This window comes from Sphaeramia orbicularis, chromosome 24 (genome assembly GCF_902148855.1).
Source record: "Sphaeramia orbicularis chromosome 24, fSphaOr1.1, whole genome shotgun sequence".
NCBI classification, from domain to species: domain Eukaryota; kingdom Metazoa; phylum Chordata; class Actinopteri; order Kurtiformes; family Apogonidae; genus Sphaeramia; species Sphaeramia orbicularis.
This window is the reverse complement of record NC_043979.1, coordinates 32452928-32469242: the sequence shown is the minus strand read 5'-3', so window position 1 is coordinate 32469242 and position 16315 is coordinate 32452928. Positions and strand designations below refer to the sequence as shown.

Here is a 16315-nt window from a genome sequence, read left to right as displayed (position 1 = left end):
TTTGAATAGTTCAGTAAAGTTGTTGATGGAAATCAAGGTGGAAATGGAGTTCTTATTAGGGCTGCATGATATTGGAAAAAACTGACATTGCGATTTTTTAAAATCCTGATTAGAAAAAATACTCAGGAGGATATAACAGCTGTGTGGTGCCGACGTAAATGGTCAAACAAGTTAGTTGTATTTCCTGTCATTGTGGCGACAGGTGCAAGGCACTATCAACACAGAACATGTTTCAGTATCATCCTTCTTGTAGCCGAAATAATTCCAGATAACTGACGTTGCTTTTCTTTTTGGCACTAAGCCTTCATTTACGGTGATTTTTCTCTGGTTCGTTGCTCAATTTTCAATGTTGTTACCAGCGACTCACTCCAAACTGATTAAGAACAATTGTGATTGGCCGATCGCTGCGTGCAGTGTGTGTCACGTACCCATGAAATTAGATGAGAACACATTGACTTCATTTGCCTCCTACATTGCAGGACCTGCGATGCGACTATTGCGTACACGTACATCGCGATGACGATGCTCAAACGATATATTGTGCAGCTCTAGGTCTTATTAATTTAAATACTGAGGACGTTTTCTTATTGGGATAGTTTAAGGAACAGTGACATAATTGCCACATAATAAACAAAAATGTTCAAAATCCATTTGATTAATGTCATGAAAATGTCTCGGTTGCAGTTAAAGCAGAATACAGTTCCACGTGTCTCGTTCACCCTTCGAACACACCGACAGACGGAGAGATATCCTTGTCTCCAGCATTTAGGTTTGAATCAGATAGCAGGTATTATCAGTGACTACAGTGTGTACGTGTCTTCCCCCTTCCAGGAAGGTTGCTGCTGTCTCCCATGATTGATGAGGACCAATGATACTGCTGAGAACCAGCTCATCCCCTGCCAAATTGTGTGTAATGTGTGTGTATGTGTGTGTGTTTGTGTGGTTGATTGACTACACGTAGCAGCCATGGAGGTTAGAAATAGGATGAATAATCTAAAATACTTCGTTCAGAATGATTGAGAAAGAAATATATTCATTGTATTAGCACGCATGGATACACATCGTACTGTGTGTATATATGGGTTTGTAACTGTCTGTTATATGTTCATGTTAAATGTGAATGAAATGACATCAGTGACATGTGATATGGCAAGTACCAATAGATGCACTTGCATAAAATCTCATGTCTGTCTGCACAATTTATTTAGTTAACTATCAAAATTATTTCAAGAATTTCTCCAAGCAACGAATGAGATATAACAGTTAAGACAGAAGATACTGATAATAAACAAAAACCAAAAAAAGAGAATGTTAATACAGAAAGAAATACATTATTTTACTATCACTACTACACCCTAATGCTCATATATCTTGAGTTTGTAGCGATATTTAAGCAAATAATTAGAGAAGATGCTATTTTGTGCAAAATTTGGAACAAACAAAAAAAAAAAAAAGTCAGAAATATCTGTACTAAAACCTGTCACTCATTCTAAATTACTTGAAACATGAAGATATATTTATTCTTTTAAGGTAAGCATGTATTTTCTGCCTCTTTATTTCCCATGTGACTCTGGGGTTAATTACGCTGTGTGTTAATCAGCGCTACAACATACATGTGTAATCAGCAAAAACTAGCTGAGGTGTCGGAAAAGAGCAAACAGATCTGCTTCAACAGCTTTTCCCTTTGAGACATAAAAAGACCGACACGTTAGCTACACGAGTGAAGCCAGGACACTGGATTAACATCACTTCCCTCATGTGACCCACCCCCACCCCCCCACCCCCCTTTTCAGCCGAGCAGCTTCCTCTCCTTTTAATAATTATGTAACATTTGTGTTTACACTTTACTGCAGCCGTCAAGTTAATTTTATAGTTTACAGTTTTTGTTAAAACCACAAACCATTAAATTCAGCTCGGTTGCATTTTCATGACGGGGGTTATAGCAAATAGGAAGATATGCTGAACATAAGGAAAACACATCAGCAGAAAAATGTGTTAAAACTAGCAAGTACTGAGTGAGGACTTATTCCACTGGAGCGGTACACTGTTGTTACTTCTCTGTGCCAGACAAATCCTGCAATATGTACAATACTATGTCAACAAATAATGCCTGTTTCCCACATTTAGCAATATCCAGCTGGACTTTCTAATTAAAAACAAATTAAATTAAACATACGGGGCAAAATATTGAGAGAAACAAATGAAAACCCACCTCTGGTGTGACGTCTCTTGGGGCGAACCCGGTGCCTCCGGTGGTTAAGATGAGGTTAAGTTCCTTTTCATCGCACCAATCCACCAATGTCTCCTGTCACACACAAAAACACACAAATGGTTACCTTCAGTTACAAGTAAATCATCACTACAGATATAATGTTAAATACACAGATTATAGACTGTACATACCTTAATTTCATCTATTTCATCTGGTACTATCTTGTAGGCCGCAATCATACCCCCCAACCTGACAAAAGAGAGAGTCATCAGATCACACATACATACCATACATTCAATCACCTGTGCAGAAGGATGTACTTGTCTTTGTCTTGTTTAAGGTATTACAGCAGGGGTGTCAAACTCATTTTAGTTGAGGGGCCACATTCAGCTAAATTTGATCTGAAGTGGGCCCAACCAGTAAAATAATAACATAATAATATATAAATAATGTCAACTCCAAACTTTTCTCTATATTTTAGAGTGAAAAAAGTAAAATTAAACAATGAAAATGTTTACATCTACAAACTATCCTTTCAGACAATGTGAATAACATGAACAAACTGAAACAATGAGTGTAATTTTAACAGTATTCTGCCTCAGTTTATCATTTCCCCATGTTCATTATAACTTACAGATCACAGCGGGTCTACAAATACAAATACACAGAACATTTAATATCAGGCAGAATATTGTTAACATTGTACTTACTTCTCTTAAAATGTTTCAGGTTGTTCATATTTGTTCAGGTTATTCACATTTTTTTGTGAAATTATACTTGTTTTAGTGTAAATACATGAAAATATTTACATTTACTGAGAAAAAAAAATTGGAGTTGTGAGTATTTATAGATTATTATGATAGTATTTTACTGCTCCTGCACACTTGAGATTGAATTGTTCTGTATGTGGAACCTGAACTAAAAGGACTGTTAATGTCTTAGTGTCATTTTTGCATTTCACAACTTCATCCCAAGGGAAACTGGACCCTTTGGCGGGCCGGATTTGGCTCCCGGGCTGAATGTTTGACACCTGTGTATTAGAGGTAAGGGTAGTGTAGAAGCCAATAATGGAAATAACAACCGATAATGTAATAACGGTTGATAACGTAATAAATTTGCCATTTTGAAAATGTTATAGGCCCATAACGTAATAACCAGCCAATAACGTAATAAGTTATTACGTTAGTGGCCAAAAGTTATGACATTATCAGTTCAGAACTTTTATTACGTTATTGGCCAGTTATTATGTTATTGGACTATTACATTTTAAAAATGGCAAATTTATTTTGTTATGGGTCGTTATAACGATATTGGCTTCTACAAGTACATAATCAATTCTAAGTATTTCATTACATTCTGCTACTATGAATGTGATAAATGTCTCCAACTCTTTAACCCATAAAGACCCAAACAGCGACCAGCAACCAAAAGCATCCACTGATCTAAACTATTCAATATTTAAAAATGTATTAAATTATTGGCCATTATTACGTTATCGGCTGTTATCACATTAGTGGCTTCTATAGGGGGTTCACTCAGGAGATACAATATGAACCATGTCAGAGGTCAGAATTAAAACCGTTACAACCCACCGACAAACACAAACTGTGGCATAACTTTTAAACTCTCCCAGTTATCACATTTTGGATATTTTGACAAATTTCTCACATTCATCTGTATGTTCTTAAAACATATGATATTAAACAGAGTGGACTCAACTGTGAACTTTTACAGGTGCATTGTGGAAATCCAAAACAATCAGTGTGCAATAAATGAAAGTGGGCTTTGACTGAAAGAGGAAACATCAATAGAATAGAATAGAATAGAATAGAATAGAACAGAATAGTGTTTACTATTGCTACAGAAATAAGAATAGAGCGGGTATGAAATTACAAAAACTAAAAAAAAAAGATAATATAATAAAAAAAATTACAATTTAACAAAGTAACATAAAACTAGAGCTTAGCAGAATAAAAAATAAAACTGGATAAAACATGAATAGGCGCAATTTACAGTATAAACAATATTAACAGTATGTATTACTATGAATAACAGTATGTATATATATGTAAAACAGTACGTATACCTATGAACCAGGTCTATATAAAAATAGCGCATTTATATGTAGTGATACATATAAATGATAAAACATTTGAACAATTAGAGATCCACACTTGACAATGACGCTGGAGGAAACCAATTTTTAAGGTCACTTTTGTTTTTTTGTCGTAAAGCCACACTAAACTCATAATCAGTGCAGAGTATTTTATTGTCTCATATATCTTGACTGAGGGGTGTCTTTAAATATCATACGCGTGTCATTTAAGGACAAGCAAAACAGTGAAAATACTGACAGAGCGAACATGACGTAGACTCTAACGGTGTATTTCAAGTGTCAAAGAAGACCAGACGTAATACAGGACAGCAGGGTAAGACTAAAAGTAAGGCAGGAGAAAGTATGAGGTATAGAGATATAACAGTAATAATGAGGATAGAGAATGCCCTTGAACATCCCCTCCTGAAAGGATTTTTCGCAGGGCGGCCCACTGGAGAGGGAGCTCTGACAAGGACAGAAGTGCTGCTAAACATCGAGCCACGGTGACCTCCTGTGGCCAAAGTGGGTATGACACCCTAAAAAAAACAACAACCCCAGGCTCAAGGTGAAGGCTCTGCACAGACACCCCTTATGTAACCCTTTTCTTTTTTTAAAGGAGCGCTATTTTTGGGAGACGACTGCATCATGTTTCCCCTGCGCGTCAGACACTTAAACACCATGATACCCTTCCTCAGACAAATACCCATGAACTCTGCCAACATTAAAGCATCCTCTTTTTTTTTTTTTTTTCCTGCCTCCGAGATGCTTTTACTCACACGGAAACCTCTGACTATTCACACAGTGAGTTACAAAGAGTGAATTCTGCTCCGTGGAGATATCATTCACCAAATCCATCGGCTCTGCTCAGTTTCCGAGCTGAGCGATGATGGAGCAGCAGCAGCAACAGCAGCAACAGCAGCAACAGCAGCAACAGCAGCAGCAGAGAGAGACACGCTATAAGCAAGACAACACCAAAATACTGCAGCAAGTGCATGGAATCCAAGCATGGGAAGCTGTCTGTCTCTAAAAAAAAAACATGCAGACAAGTCAGAAGGAATCATTTAAGCACTTTTTCATGAAACGCTGCACATGTAGGGCTACTGAGCACCCACGAACTTCCACTAACAACATCACACACAACCTCTCCCCTGCTGACATTCCTGTGATGGCACGAGTGATTTACTTATCTTGATGGGCTCGGTAGGGGAGGGGAAAGGAGGGGAGGGGAGGTTTGGCATCTCTGTATGTGTTTGTGTGTGTGTGTGTTTATGTGTTCATGCATGTGCATTCGTCCATTTATGTGTTTGTGTGTCTGTGTTACACCTCGGGAGAGTAAAGGAGCTGTCAGGACAAATCACCTCTCTCCCTCTCCTGGGGTTTTTATGCCTCTCTGTTTCAGCCCAAATGAAAATATGCTCAACACAAATAACTAGGGTTCCTTCCCACCGTTTCCTAGGCAACCCCTCCTGTCTGAAGCCTCTAGTTGCTGTGTTGTTCATCGTGAGAGTGTGTGAGAGTTTGTACAAAAATGGCAATCCCCAATAGTTACAAAAAACAGAAGCATAAAAATTCACTGGCACACGCAAAGGAGCAATATGGTGTTGACTAGACATTTTTTGAGTGTGTGTAGAGGAAGTTGTGTGTTTCTGGACTACAATATACTATATTCATGAACAGTATATCTGTGTGTGTGTATGTCAATATATAGTTAAACAGTATATACACAGTAATTCACATCACATTTAGCTTTTGTTGTGCTATAGGCTAGACTCCAATTCTGTGATTTACGATGTGCTGACAACAGATCTGTCAGCTTAAATATGTTCAAACAACTGATGCACATGAGCACAAAAATACACTAATGCACTTATGGATGTTTGCATTAAACTATATTTAACCCTGTAAAGCCTGAAGCATTAAATCATTGACAGAATTTTCCAGTTCTTTGAAACCAGAGCCATTATTGGTCTTTCTGAACAACCGAAATTTTTTTTTTTCAAATATCAATTTCCATGTATGATTTAGAATTTTGTTTCATATTTGATACATCAGGTCTCAATGTGCAAATATTATTATTTTTGAACAAACAAAAACATAATATAATACAAACATGTCTAACAAATTGGTAATTCCTTTTCAAAATTGGCAAAGTTCTGCCTCCTGACAATCTTGTAGTGCCACTGGAAAGGCCTCTGGTGAATGAATTCCTCCCCCCTGGTGGATTATCTGTGTATTGCATGTATCTAATTATATACATCAGGTTTTTCAAGAAATAAAATATCACGCTGATCATGTAGAGGGCTTCAAAACTCATGTATTAAATGATACATTTGGCGTTATAGGGTTAATTTGGTGGTCTTGTGTTTGTGTGTATCTCAATCTATACACCCCCAATATGAGCTGTACATTTCATCTTATTTAATACAGATCTAGATATGTAATAGATACTGTGTACATGAATATATATATATATATATATATATATATATATATATATATATATATGTGGCATTTGTGTGTCAGACCATAAATGCAGCCTCACTAGTGGTGTCTTAACACTTTATCGGGCAAGTGACTATTTTTGGTAATTTCTGCAGAAAATACAAGACAGTGACAGCAACAGTTACAGTGAGGACAGTGAGTCACCAATCTCAGGTCCAATGTGGTCTACAGGGTCTGTAAGGTCCACCTCCGCATGAACAGTGAGTGTACCTGCTTTGTTAGGTACCATGAAGGAATGGTACTAATGTAAGGAATGATGTTCAAAGGGAGAATGTGGATGTGGACAGGGGTCTGGATCAGCACTTATGTTGGTCTAATGTTAGAAAAGTGGCATTCAAATGTTCTAAAATACATTTTCCCTTCACCTTAGATGTGTTTTTCTTTTTATAAAGACTTCTTGAACCACTAATAGGTAAGGAACCAAATATGGTAACTTCATTAACTTTGAATTTCTACATGACAATAAACATTTTTTAAAAATTCACAACTGTAATAAAGTCTTCTTAGGTCTTCCAATTACACACTAAGGTTCAAATGTTGAATTTCAGAGTTTTTATATGAGGGAACTCCATTCAAACTGAAGTCGCATTGGAAAATATCAGATACGTATCAGATTTAGGACCACATATGAAAATGGCCTGGGTTGGATTTGAAAAAATTGGATTTGTGCTGTTCAAACTGTCTTTAACAGATTGGATACAGGTCACATATGGGCAAAAAAATCAGATTTGGGTCACATTTGCCTGCAGTCTGAACATAGCCTAAGATTGTCTTCATTGTTGATTGTTGTATTACTATTTGTTTTGCTCGTTCACATATATTAAATTTCATTGCATGTCTGGAATAAATCACTAAATCACAAATAACATCATCTGAGTAAAGCTATTTGGTTACCTTCCACCACAGAGCATAACACACATAACATAAGGTATGCACCAAGGTTATTATCGTTAACGAAAACTAACGAAATGACGAAAACTAGAATTGAAAAAATTTTTTCATTAACTGAAATACATAAAAACTATAATTAAAAGAAAAAACGATAACTAACTGAAACTGTATTGTGCGCTTAGAAAACGAAAACATTTAAAACTTATGGATAAAATTCCCTTCCTTTTCATCTTTGTCAATGTCGGATTGATATGAAATCGATTTTTTTCCCTCGAGCAAGTTTAGTTGGTGGCACCATTCGGTACTTCACGGTTCGACACTTCTCATCACTTGTCGTTTAGAGTTGTTTTCTCATCTACCTGGCAACATGGAGACTAAAGTTGGGAGAAAGCAGCAAAGTCCTGTATGGGATTTATTTGAATATGACGGTGAGAAAGATAAAAGATATGGAAAAAACTAAAACTGAACTAAAACTAAGCATTTAGAAAAAAACAAAAACTAATCAAAACTAGCAACCTGCTCTAAAAACTAATTAAAACTAACTGAATTCGAGAAAAAAAAGTCAAAACTAGATAAAACTAAACTATAATGAATATTATAACCTTGGTATGTACTGTGATAATTGTGTCAGTCATATTTTCAGCTCTTTCTATATATTTTCAGGTCTTTCTATACTGTTTGATAACGGTTGACAAAGACACTGTAAGAATTTCCAAAAGCTACATAACTTCTATCTTCCACTGACTATGTTTTCCATTGATTAAACAAACAATAAATCAGATGAATTCAAAGCTTTGTTGGTAAAATCAGGAATGGGAATATCACCTTACACATTGCAAACAGTCTTAAAAAAAAAAAAAAAATCCACTTACATGGCAGCAATTTTGGTTGATATACAGTAGATACATGTTTTTAAATGCTTTAAACTGACAAATTACTGCTCATAACACTCCAAGTATAGACATGCCAGAAATGAATACTTTCTCTTTGGGTTGCTCACCACGTACCACAACAATACAGGTTCAAATCTTTCTTATACTTCATCCCTTCTCAAACTCCCTCGCCTTTCCTGTCTATTGTCACAATCTATCAATCCAAATACAGCGAAAATAAAAAATACAGCAAAGAGAAGAATGAAAAGTTTTATGTGAAACACACAAAAAAGTGTCCCCAAAGAGACACCAGGTTATAAAATACTGAGCAGTTAATACATTATATGTGCATATAAATACATGTTGACTGTATTTTCATAGGTATCTGAATTGATAGAAAGGAACAGCAACGTTTTAATTTCCAACACCCGTCTATGTCTTTTTCCGCTGTGAGGGGTTACAACATAAAGCTCTTTTATCAAACTGCAAGGTAGAGGTAGTCAGACAGGAATAAATGCTTTTTGCTTGAGGTGTGGACAAATCCTGATGCGGGTGGAGGAAGAAATAGACAGGGGGGGAAGAGTGGGGCAGGTGGAGGGAGGCAGGGCGGCGTGGGGGTAGAGCATGGCAGTAGTTTTGGCCTGAAAGCCTGGATGCCTCGGCCAAATCTTTCTATGAATAAAAGACGAGCACAGAGGAGAGGATAAAGAGAGAAAGACAGAATGAGAGAGTGGCACAGAGTGAAAAGAGTGAGAAAATGCAGGGATAGACTGCGAGGGGCACACTTAACAAGAGCAGGGAAGAGTGTGTGTGCATGTGAGCCAGCTGCAAATCTCAGTGGTTGTGGGACACTTCCAAGATGAGACCCATCTGCCAGGGTGATTTCATTAATAATACAAGCTCTTTGTACAGAGCACTCAATCTCACTCTCTCTTTCTTTCCCTCGCTTCCACACACACACACACACTCCATCCGGTAAAGGAGAGAAGAGCCTTGGCCATCTCCACGCTCCGAGTAGTAGCATGGAGCCGAGCCCATTTACAGCAGAGTTGTTGCTTTCGTCCATATGCAGGAAAGCTCTCAAGGGGTCACCTCTCAACATGTTAGCTGATCGAGGGGAGGATGGAAGGATGGAAGGATGGAAGGATGGAGGAGGAGGTGGAGGTGGAGGAGGAAGAGAGGGAGGAGTGGACTAGCCCACCTCTTCAAACCCCTACCGTGATGAGAGCTCTGAGTGCTCAGCGTGGGGTCCCACTCCCATGATTCCACTCACAGGCACTAAACAACAACGCGCACGTAGCCTCAGCAACACGCGCTCATACACACCCACTATAAAATATTCTGCAGACCACTCCACCCCACAAGCATCCTATTTATTTACAGAATAAATGTCATCATGGTTCATATCTGCCATCGCTGACAGCCTCTCCCGACCGCTTTTTCCTCTCTTCGTTTTCTAAACCATCCAGGATACATCACATTCTGTATTTATCAGACTTCATTTCTTTAACCATTAGATATTTAAACAACACAGTTCAGATCAGTGACACTGCTCATGCATGTTTCATTTACTTGCGAACCCAAATTCAGGTTTGCAGGTAACCGCCGAAAGACTGAGACTGTACTGGCACGAAGCTGTTTGACTTTGTGGTGACAAATATGCTCAAGAGGTGGAAAATCAAATATTCTCATGGGATTTTTATCAGCTTTTTAACAGTATTCTTAAGTATCACTAACAGTGATAACAGCAGGGAGTATATAGTTACACATAACAGTGTTAATGCAATTAAACTACCAAATAAATCTTAGCAAAATATATAATTACCTTGCAGATTAAGAAAATGAAGGCGCTCAGAGGTTTATATGCAAATATATTGTTTTTGGTTAAAAGCTCATATATAGAACATGACAATACAACATTGACATCGGAGTAATAGGGATAATATGGATCAGATAAGGAGAAAAGTAATATGAATGAAACAAGCTACATGCCTTTGATTAAAACAAATATTTCTGCCACAACCTTATTAGAGGTCGACCGATTTCTAAGACTGATGCCGATTTTTAAAAATTTGGTCAGCTGATGGCCGATATTTAAAGACGATTTTTTTTTAAAAGAGCACATTGACCATAAAATACAACTGAAACTCTCAGATAATTAAGATTTTTATGCAGCAATATGAATGAAATTATTACTACACATAGCACTCTTTTAACATTTATTGAACTTCAAGTGCTGCCCACACAGGTGCCTGATCAAATATCTATAATATTTTTACTGCTGATCAAATATCGGCTTTCAAAAAATAAATAAATTAATTAATTAATTAATTAAGACCGATAGCCGATATCAAAAAAATAAATATATCGGTCTACTTCTATACCTTATATTTACCTAGTCTGTATGAGAGATAGGCCGATAAATTATTTTCAAGGATCAATCAGCATCTATAAGTTGTTTTACAAATTATTGGCAGTAGACAATATAGTCAACAGTATGATACATTTTGTTGGATATTAAGTTGGAATAAAATATTTTTTACCTGTTTTCATGACAATGTAATTTAGTCTTAATAAAGTGTAACTGGGACTCAGTATGAAATCATTGCACCAGGTCAAAAGGTGATTACTGATGTGTATAAATAGGAAGAAAAAGGGGAATATGTCTGAAAGGTAAATTATTCTAACTTTATGGGCAACAGAGTACATTATAAAGCTAAAAAAAAAAAAAAAAAAGAAAAAAAGAAAAATTAAAAATGTTCCCAACTGGTTGCAGATAGTTTAATGTTCAATTCCAGATCTATTTGTTTGACAGATCTTTATTACTTTGAATATGAGAGAAAGAGATCATCAGCTTTTTCTTGCTTGTTATATTGACTATTGAAAATCTGCGAATGGTCAACCTCTTAATCTGTAACAGATTGCATAAAAAAAGTTAATACTCTCATTAAAAATAACCCTCTGAGCATTGATTTATAGTCTATAATCATTTATAAAAGTATTTATATATACATGTTACAATAAAATCACATAAATAAAACATAAAATTGTGCATAACGCACTGTTACCCATAAAGTCGTAATGCATACCTCTTTTTATTCCTATTTATACACATCAGTAGTGTGTGATCTGACAGTGCAATGATGATGTATATAGCCCCAATTAGACTTTATTTATCAAGAATAAGTCACATTGTCACAAGAAGAGCTAAAAATATTTTATTCCAACTTTATGGGTTTACTTTATAAAGAAAACTACAATCACAAGTTTTAATCTGCATTGAGCATCATCACTGTCACTGACCAAAAGAGGAGTTTTAAACTGATCTTTCCTCACATGTGACTAAAAACTCTACACTTATGCTACTTGAAGTCGAACAAAACCCACACAGACAGTCTTTGAAACTCACTAGATCTACAGAGACCGACAATATGCCAAAGTTAATATTGAACAAAGTGTCCGAAACATCGATAACACTGATTGTTTGAATAGTTACAAGACAAACTTACAAAATTAACGAAACAGTTTGAAGAGACCTAAATGAAAACACAGCAAAGTTATTCCTCATTTCTGCCTCCAGTTTGTTCTGTATTTGACAAATGAGTAGTTGTAGTAGTTACAGTAGTGGCAGCAGTTGTAGGAGTAGTGATAAAACCAGTCGTGACAATATCAGTTATAACAAAAGTAAACACAGTTGGAAGTGTTAGCAATAATTCTAGGATTATTCATTGACTATTTTCAAGCACAATGATGCATTGGCGTTTTGGAATAACTTTTGGGTGTCTGTGCTTTCATTAGGCAGCTGACAGTAATGTGATGAAAAGAAATGAGAATGACATGCAACAAGAGGTCCCCAGACAGGCTCATGTTGCAAACAAATGGTCAGCATCTTAAAGCCCAAGGCCACAGAGTTGCCAATAGTGCTTATTGGATCTGTAGCAGTGCACAGTATGTGTGTGTGTGTGTGTGTGTGTGTCTTTGTCCCCTGACTGTCTCCTGACTGTGAAATTGGGCCTACTGTCACCCATCTGATTGACTTCTAGCTATTCTTAGCCATGACAATTTGTAAAATTGACAAAGGTTGTTACAACACACAGCGCTGGAGGGCAGAGGCACAGATTTGGCTCAGCTGCCCGGCAGGAGGAAGGTTTTCACCACATAAACAAAAACATACATGACAGGCCACAATAATGTATGAATCCACACAAAAGTACTTGCCCCCCCCAAAAAAAACAAAACAAAAAAAATGCAGGGAAAAACTATGGCATATTTTTACTATTACACACACGCACGCACTTTCCTCTGGCTTGGCTGTGTGTCCTTGAATGTGGCATCATTTGTTTGACCCTCCTTCTGCTACTTGTTTTTTTTTTTTTTTTTTTGCCACATATCATTTTTCTCTCCACCTGACACACACTTTGGATCCTCCTGAATACCAAACTCAGCAGACTGATTGATTGTATGTGCCAGTGTGTGTGTGTGTGTGTGTGTGTGTGAGGGAGACTCAGTTGATTATACAGGGTGTATAAAAAAAAACTATACATTTTGAAAAATTAACCCCAGTTCTGCATTTGATAATTTTTGGAATTATATTTTATGGACGTCAGTAGGTAGGGGATTGGTGGATATTTGTCCAACAGGGTTAACCCTAACCAGTGGTGTAATGGTCCCTGGAGAAGTGGGTATACTCTCAGTTTTTGGCTTCTGAATGTGAACGTATTCAACATGAGGCAAACATAGGATAACGTTACCTACTCACACATTTTAACTAATGGTGACAACATCTCTTCTCTGAATGTGCAATCATGTGGCCAGTAGTTTAAAACAGTGACTCATTCTGAAACCACCTTAAAACTGACCTCAGAATTATGTATTCCATGAAAGTAGGTTCTCTCGATATGTCACTCATTTGAAAGACGTTTATTCTGCCTTTCTCATTCGCATTTCCAATAATCGCACATCTTTTTAAGAGACATGCAGTGACTTGTCAATCAACTGAAGTGGAACTGGCACCTGAGGTGGCCAATCAGGTTCCAGAGGTGGCCAGTGCTAGTTAGCAACATTTTCCTCGGCATGACCCGCCCTACTCTGCCTCTGATTGGCTCCTCAGTCCTCATGCCTAAAGTTAACCAATCTAATCAGTGAAGGTACAGAGTACTAGCCAATTAGAGGCAGAGTAGGGCGGGTCATGGCTCCACCATCCTAGGGGAAAACATGGGCAATTTGACTCAGATACTACTGAATGGTGCACATCAGGGGGATTTAGAAGTGGGATACTGTACCCAATGCTGACTGAAAAATAAGTGGGTAGACTCCGTATACCCCTGTATACCCTGGACTACACCACTGACCCTAACCCTAACCCTAACCCTAACTTGGCCTGTCCTCAGTGACATTTTCAGGCCTAAACGAGTTGAATTAACATTGAAAGGCAGGAACAGCTGCCATGGGTAAAGAAATTAAATTGACATGATGGCCAAAGTGTTAATGCTGTAACCTGGCAATTTTGTGGAAAAAAGATGGCTGCCCGTTGTCCCCTCCCATGATCTTTGATCGGATTTAAATCCCACCGCTACTTCGCGCAAACCAGTTTTAATTTGGATTGCGAAATTTGCCCCTGCTCACTCATGCTTGAAAACCTGGGTCTGTAAATTTGAACAAATATCCACCAATCCCCTACCTACCGACACCCATAAAAGAAAATTCCAAAAATTATCAAATGCGGACCTGGAGGTAATTTTTCAAAACGTATAGGTTTTTTTTTTTTTTTATACACCCTGTAGTTAATATATACTTATACTTATTTCTGCTGTTTTTATATACTTATCGCTACTGTTTTCTTGGTTGGTGACATGCCTGTTTTTATATTGTATATATATCTACACTTCTTTTCTTCTTTAAACTGTTTTGCACTACGCACCACCAGAGAGTTGCCTCTTATAATTTCGTTGTACATATGTATAATGACAATAAAGGCATTCTATTCTATTCTATTCTATTCTATTCTATTCTATTCTGTTATGTGTCCGGCTGTGGCCCACACGCTGCCGCCCTTCTTCCCCACTCTCTCCGTCTTTTCTCTATGCGTCTCTGTCACAGCAGCCGTGGCACATTGAGGCCACGGTGTTCTGGCTGGTCAACCTGATGGAGCTGAGTGGTGTGGATTAACATGGCGTGGAAGATCTCAGGCCAGAGGAGGTCACAGTCTACATCTGCTACCATCACAGCAGACATTAACAAAGACGAAGTTAACGTTTAACAGCATAATGCAACCTGCATCACCTTTGTCCCAAGTGCTTTTTAGTAGCACAGATATCACTGCAGATACACAAAACACACAGCCTTTAACTGTGCCGTCACACTGAGCAAACCATCAACAATCACTGGAAGTCCATTCATTTCCTACAGAGCTCCGCAAGAAGGAAATCTGTGCCAATGTGTGCAACATCAAAAAGCTCACCAGTCAAAACAACCTGGCAACAGCAGAGGTTTTTATCAAATGTCACAAGCTAATCATTTATCCTCATATCCCTGCTGTGCTAAAAAGGATAATTGTTGATTGTAAGATTTGGAAACACTAAAAGTATTCTACAACAGATGAAAGTAATATGACAAAAATCTCACATTCTTAAATAGGTAATTACATACAGATGCAACATATCACAATATTTTTTCTCCTGTACATTCATTTAACAAATTATTATATAAAATGAACAAATGGAAAAGTCAAATTCTTCTTTTTTTAACCCATAAAGACCCAAAGCCAAAACCATCTACAGTTGTAAACTGCTTAATACCTGTTGGTCCACTAATCCTATCAATACATGTAAATAATCGGTGTAAAATACAGTTTGTCATCTTTTCATGGTCATCAGATATGACCCATTTGGACGTTCAGAGGCTCCGTAGTTACCATGGAAACATCGTCATCTTCTACAAAATTGATTCACCAGTAAAACCCATGGAGCTGGATCAATGACAGCGTTCGGTTAATGATATATTTGCTGAAAAAGTCAAGTTTTCTTCAGTTTATTCTGATTTTCATTTAATAATCCCCAACTTTACTCTGAACTTTTATGAACATCTACACTATCAGTACAAGAAATACAGGAAAATACCTGATTTTCACTCAAATACAGAAGATAATATTACAATAAATGATGATAAATCATTTGAGGAAGGTTAAATAGAGAGAAAAATTCATTTGGGAACTGCCATAAAAGTAACACTGGGTCCTAATGGGTTAATTATATTCTTAACAAATAAAATGTACTTACTCATATTGATGTTTTTCTGTCTGTTGATTTTAGAACATGCCCCATTCTGTGTAACTTTCTTCTACATATATGTCATGCAAATATTCCTGCCTACTTTCATTGTGTATGGAACAATATAAAGAACCACCATGATGATAAATAATTAAAAATAATGTAATAAGCAACATTGTTTTCTACTGTCAGATATGCATTTTTATATCACTCAGCTTCACTCTACCTCCTTTTCTGTGGCAGCATTAAAAAGAATTCAGTGCTCCTTAAGAGACCATAAAAGCACACTTTGCCCTTGACTTGAATCCAAATATTTAATTGTAGAAATTAATTTATTTTATCCAGTTGGTTTAAAACTCATACACATATTTAATTAGGTTCCTGATCAGGATGTGATTTTGAGAAAATGCTACATTAAGAATCCTTCATTTTTAGCCTGTGAGTGATAATACTCCCCTAAAAAATATCAGATGAA

The 16315-nt window shown here is 37.0% G+C and overlaps 1 protein-coding gene across 10 annotated transcripts in view; it reads right to left on the bottom strand.

Annotated features, from left to right (window-relative positions):
- The window catches only part of gphnb (gephyrin b), a 185951-nt gene that overhangs the window by 104685 nt on the left and 64951 nt on the right, over window positions 1-16315 (bottom strand). For all 10 annotated transcript variants that reach the window (XM_030128394.1, XM_030128405.1, XM_030128395.1 and 7 more), the window contains exons 3-4: window positions 2404-2461; window positions 2213-2305 (exon numbers count right to left, since the gene is read on the bottom strand). In XM_030128394.1, the coding sequence (XP_029984254.1) occupies window positions 2213-2305; window positions 2404-2461 (151 nt within the window). The remainder of the gene's footprint in view (window positions 1-2212; window positions 2306-2403; window positions 2462-16315) is intronic.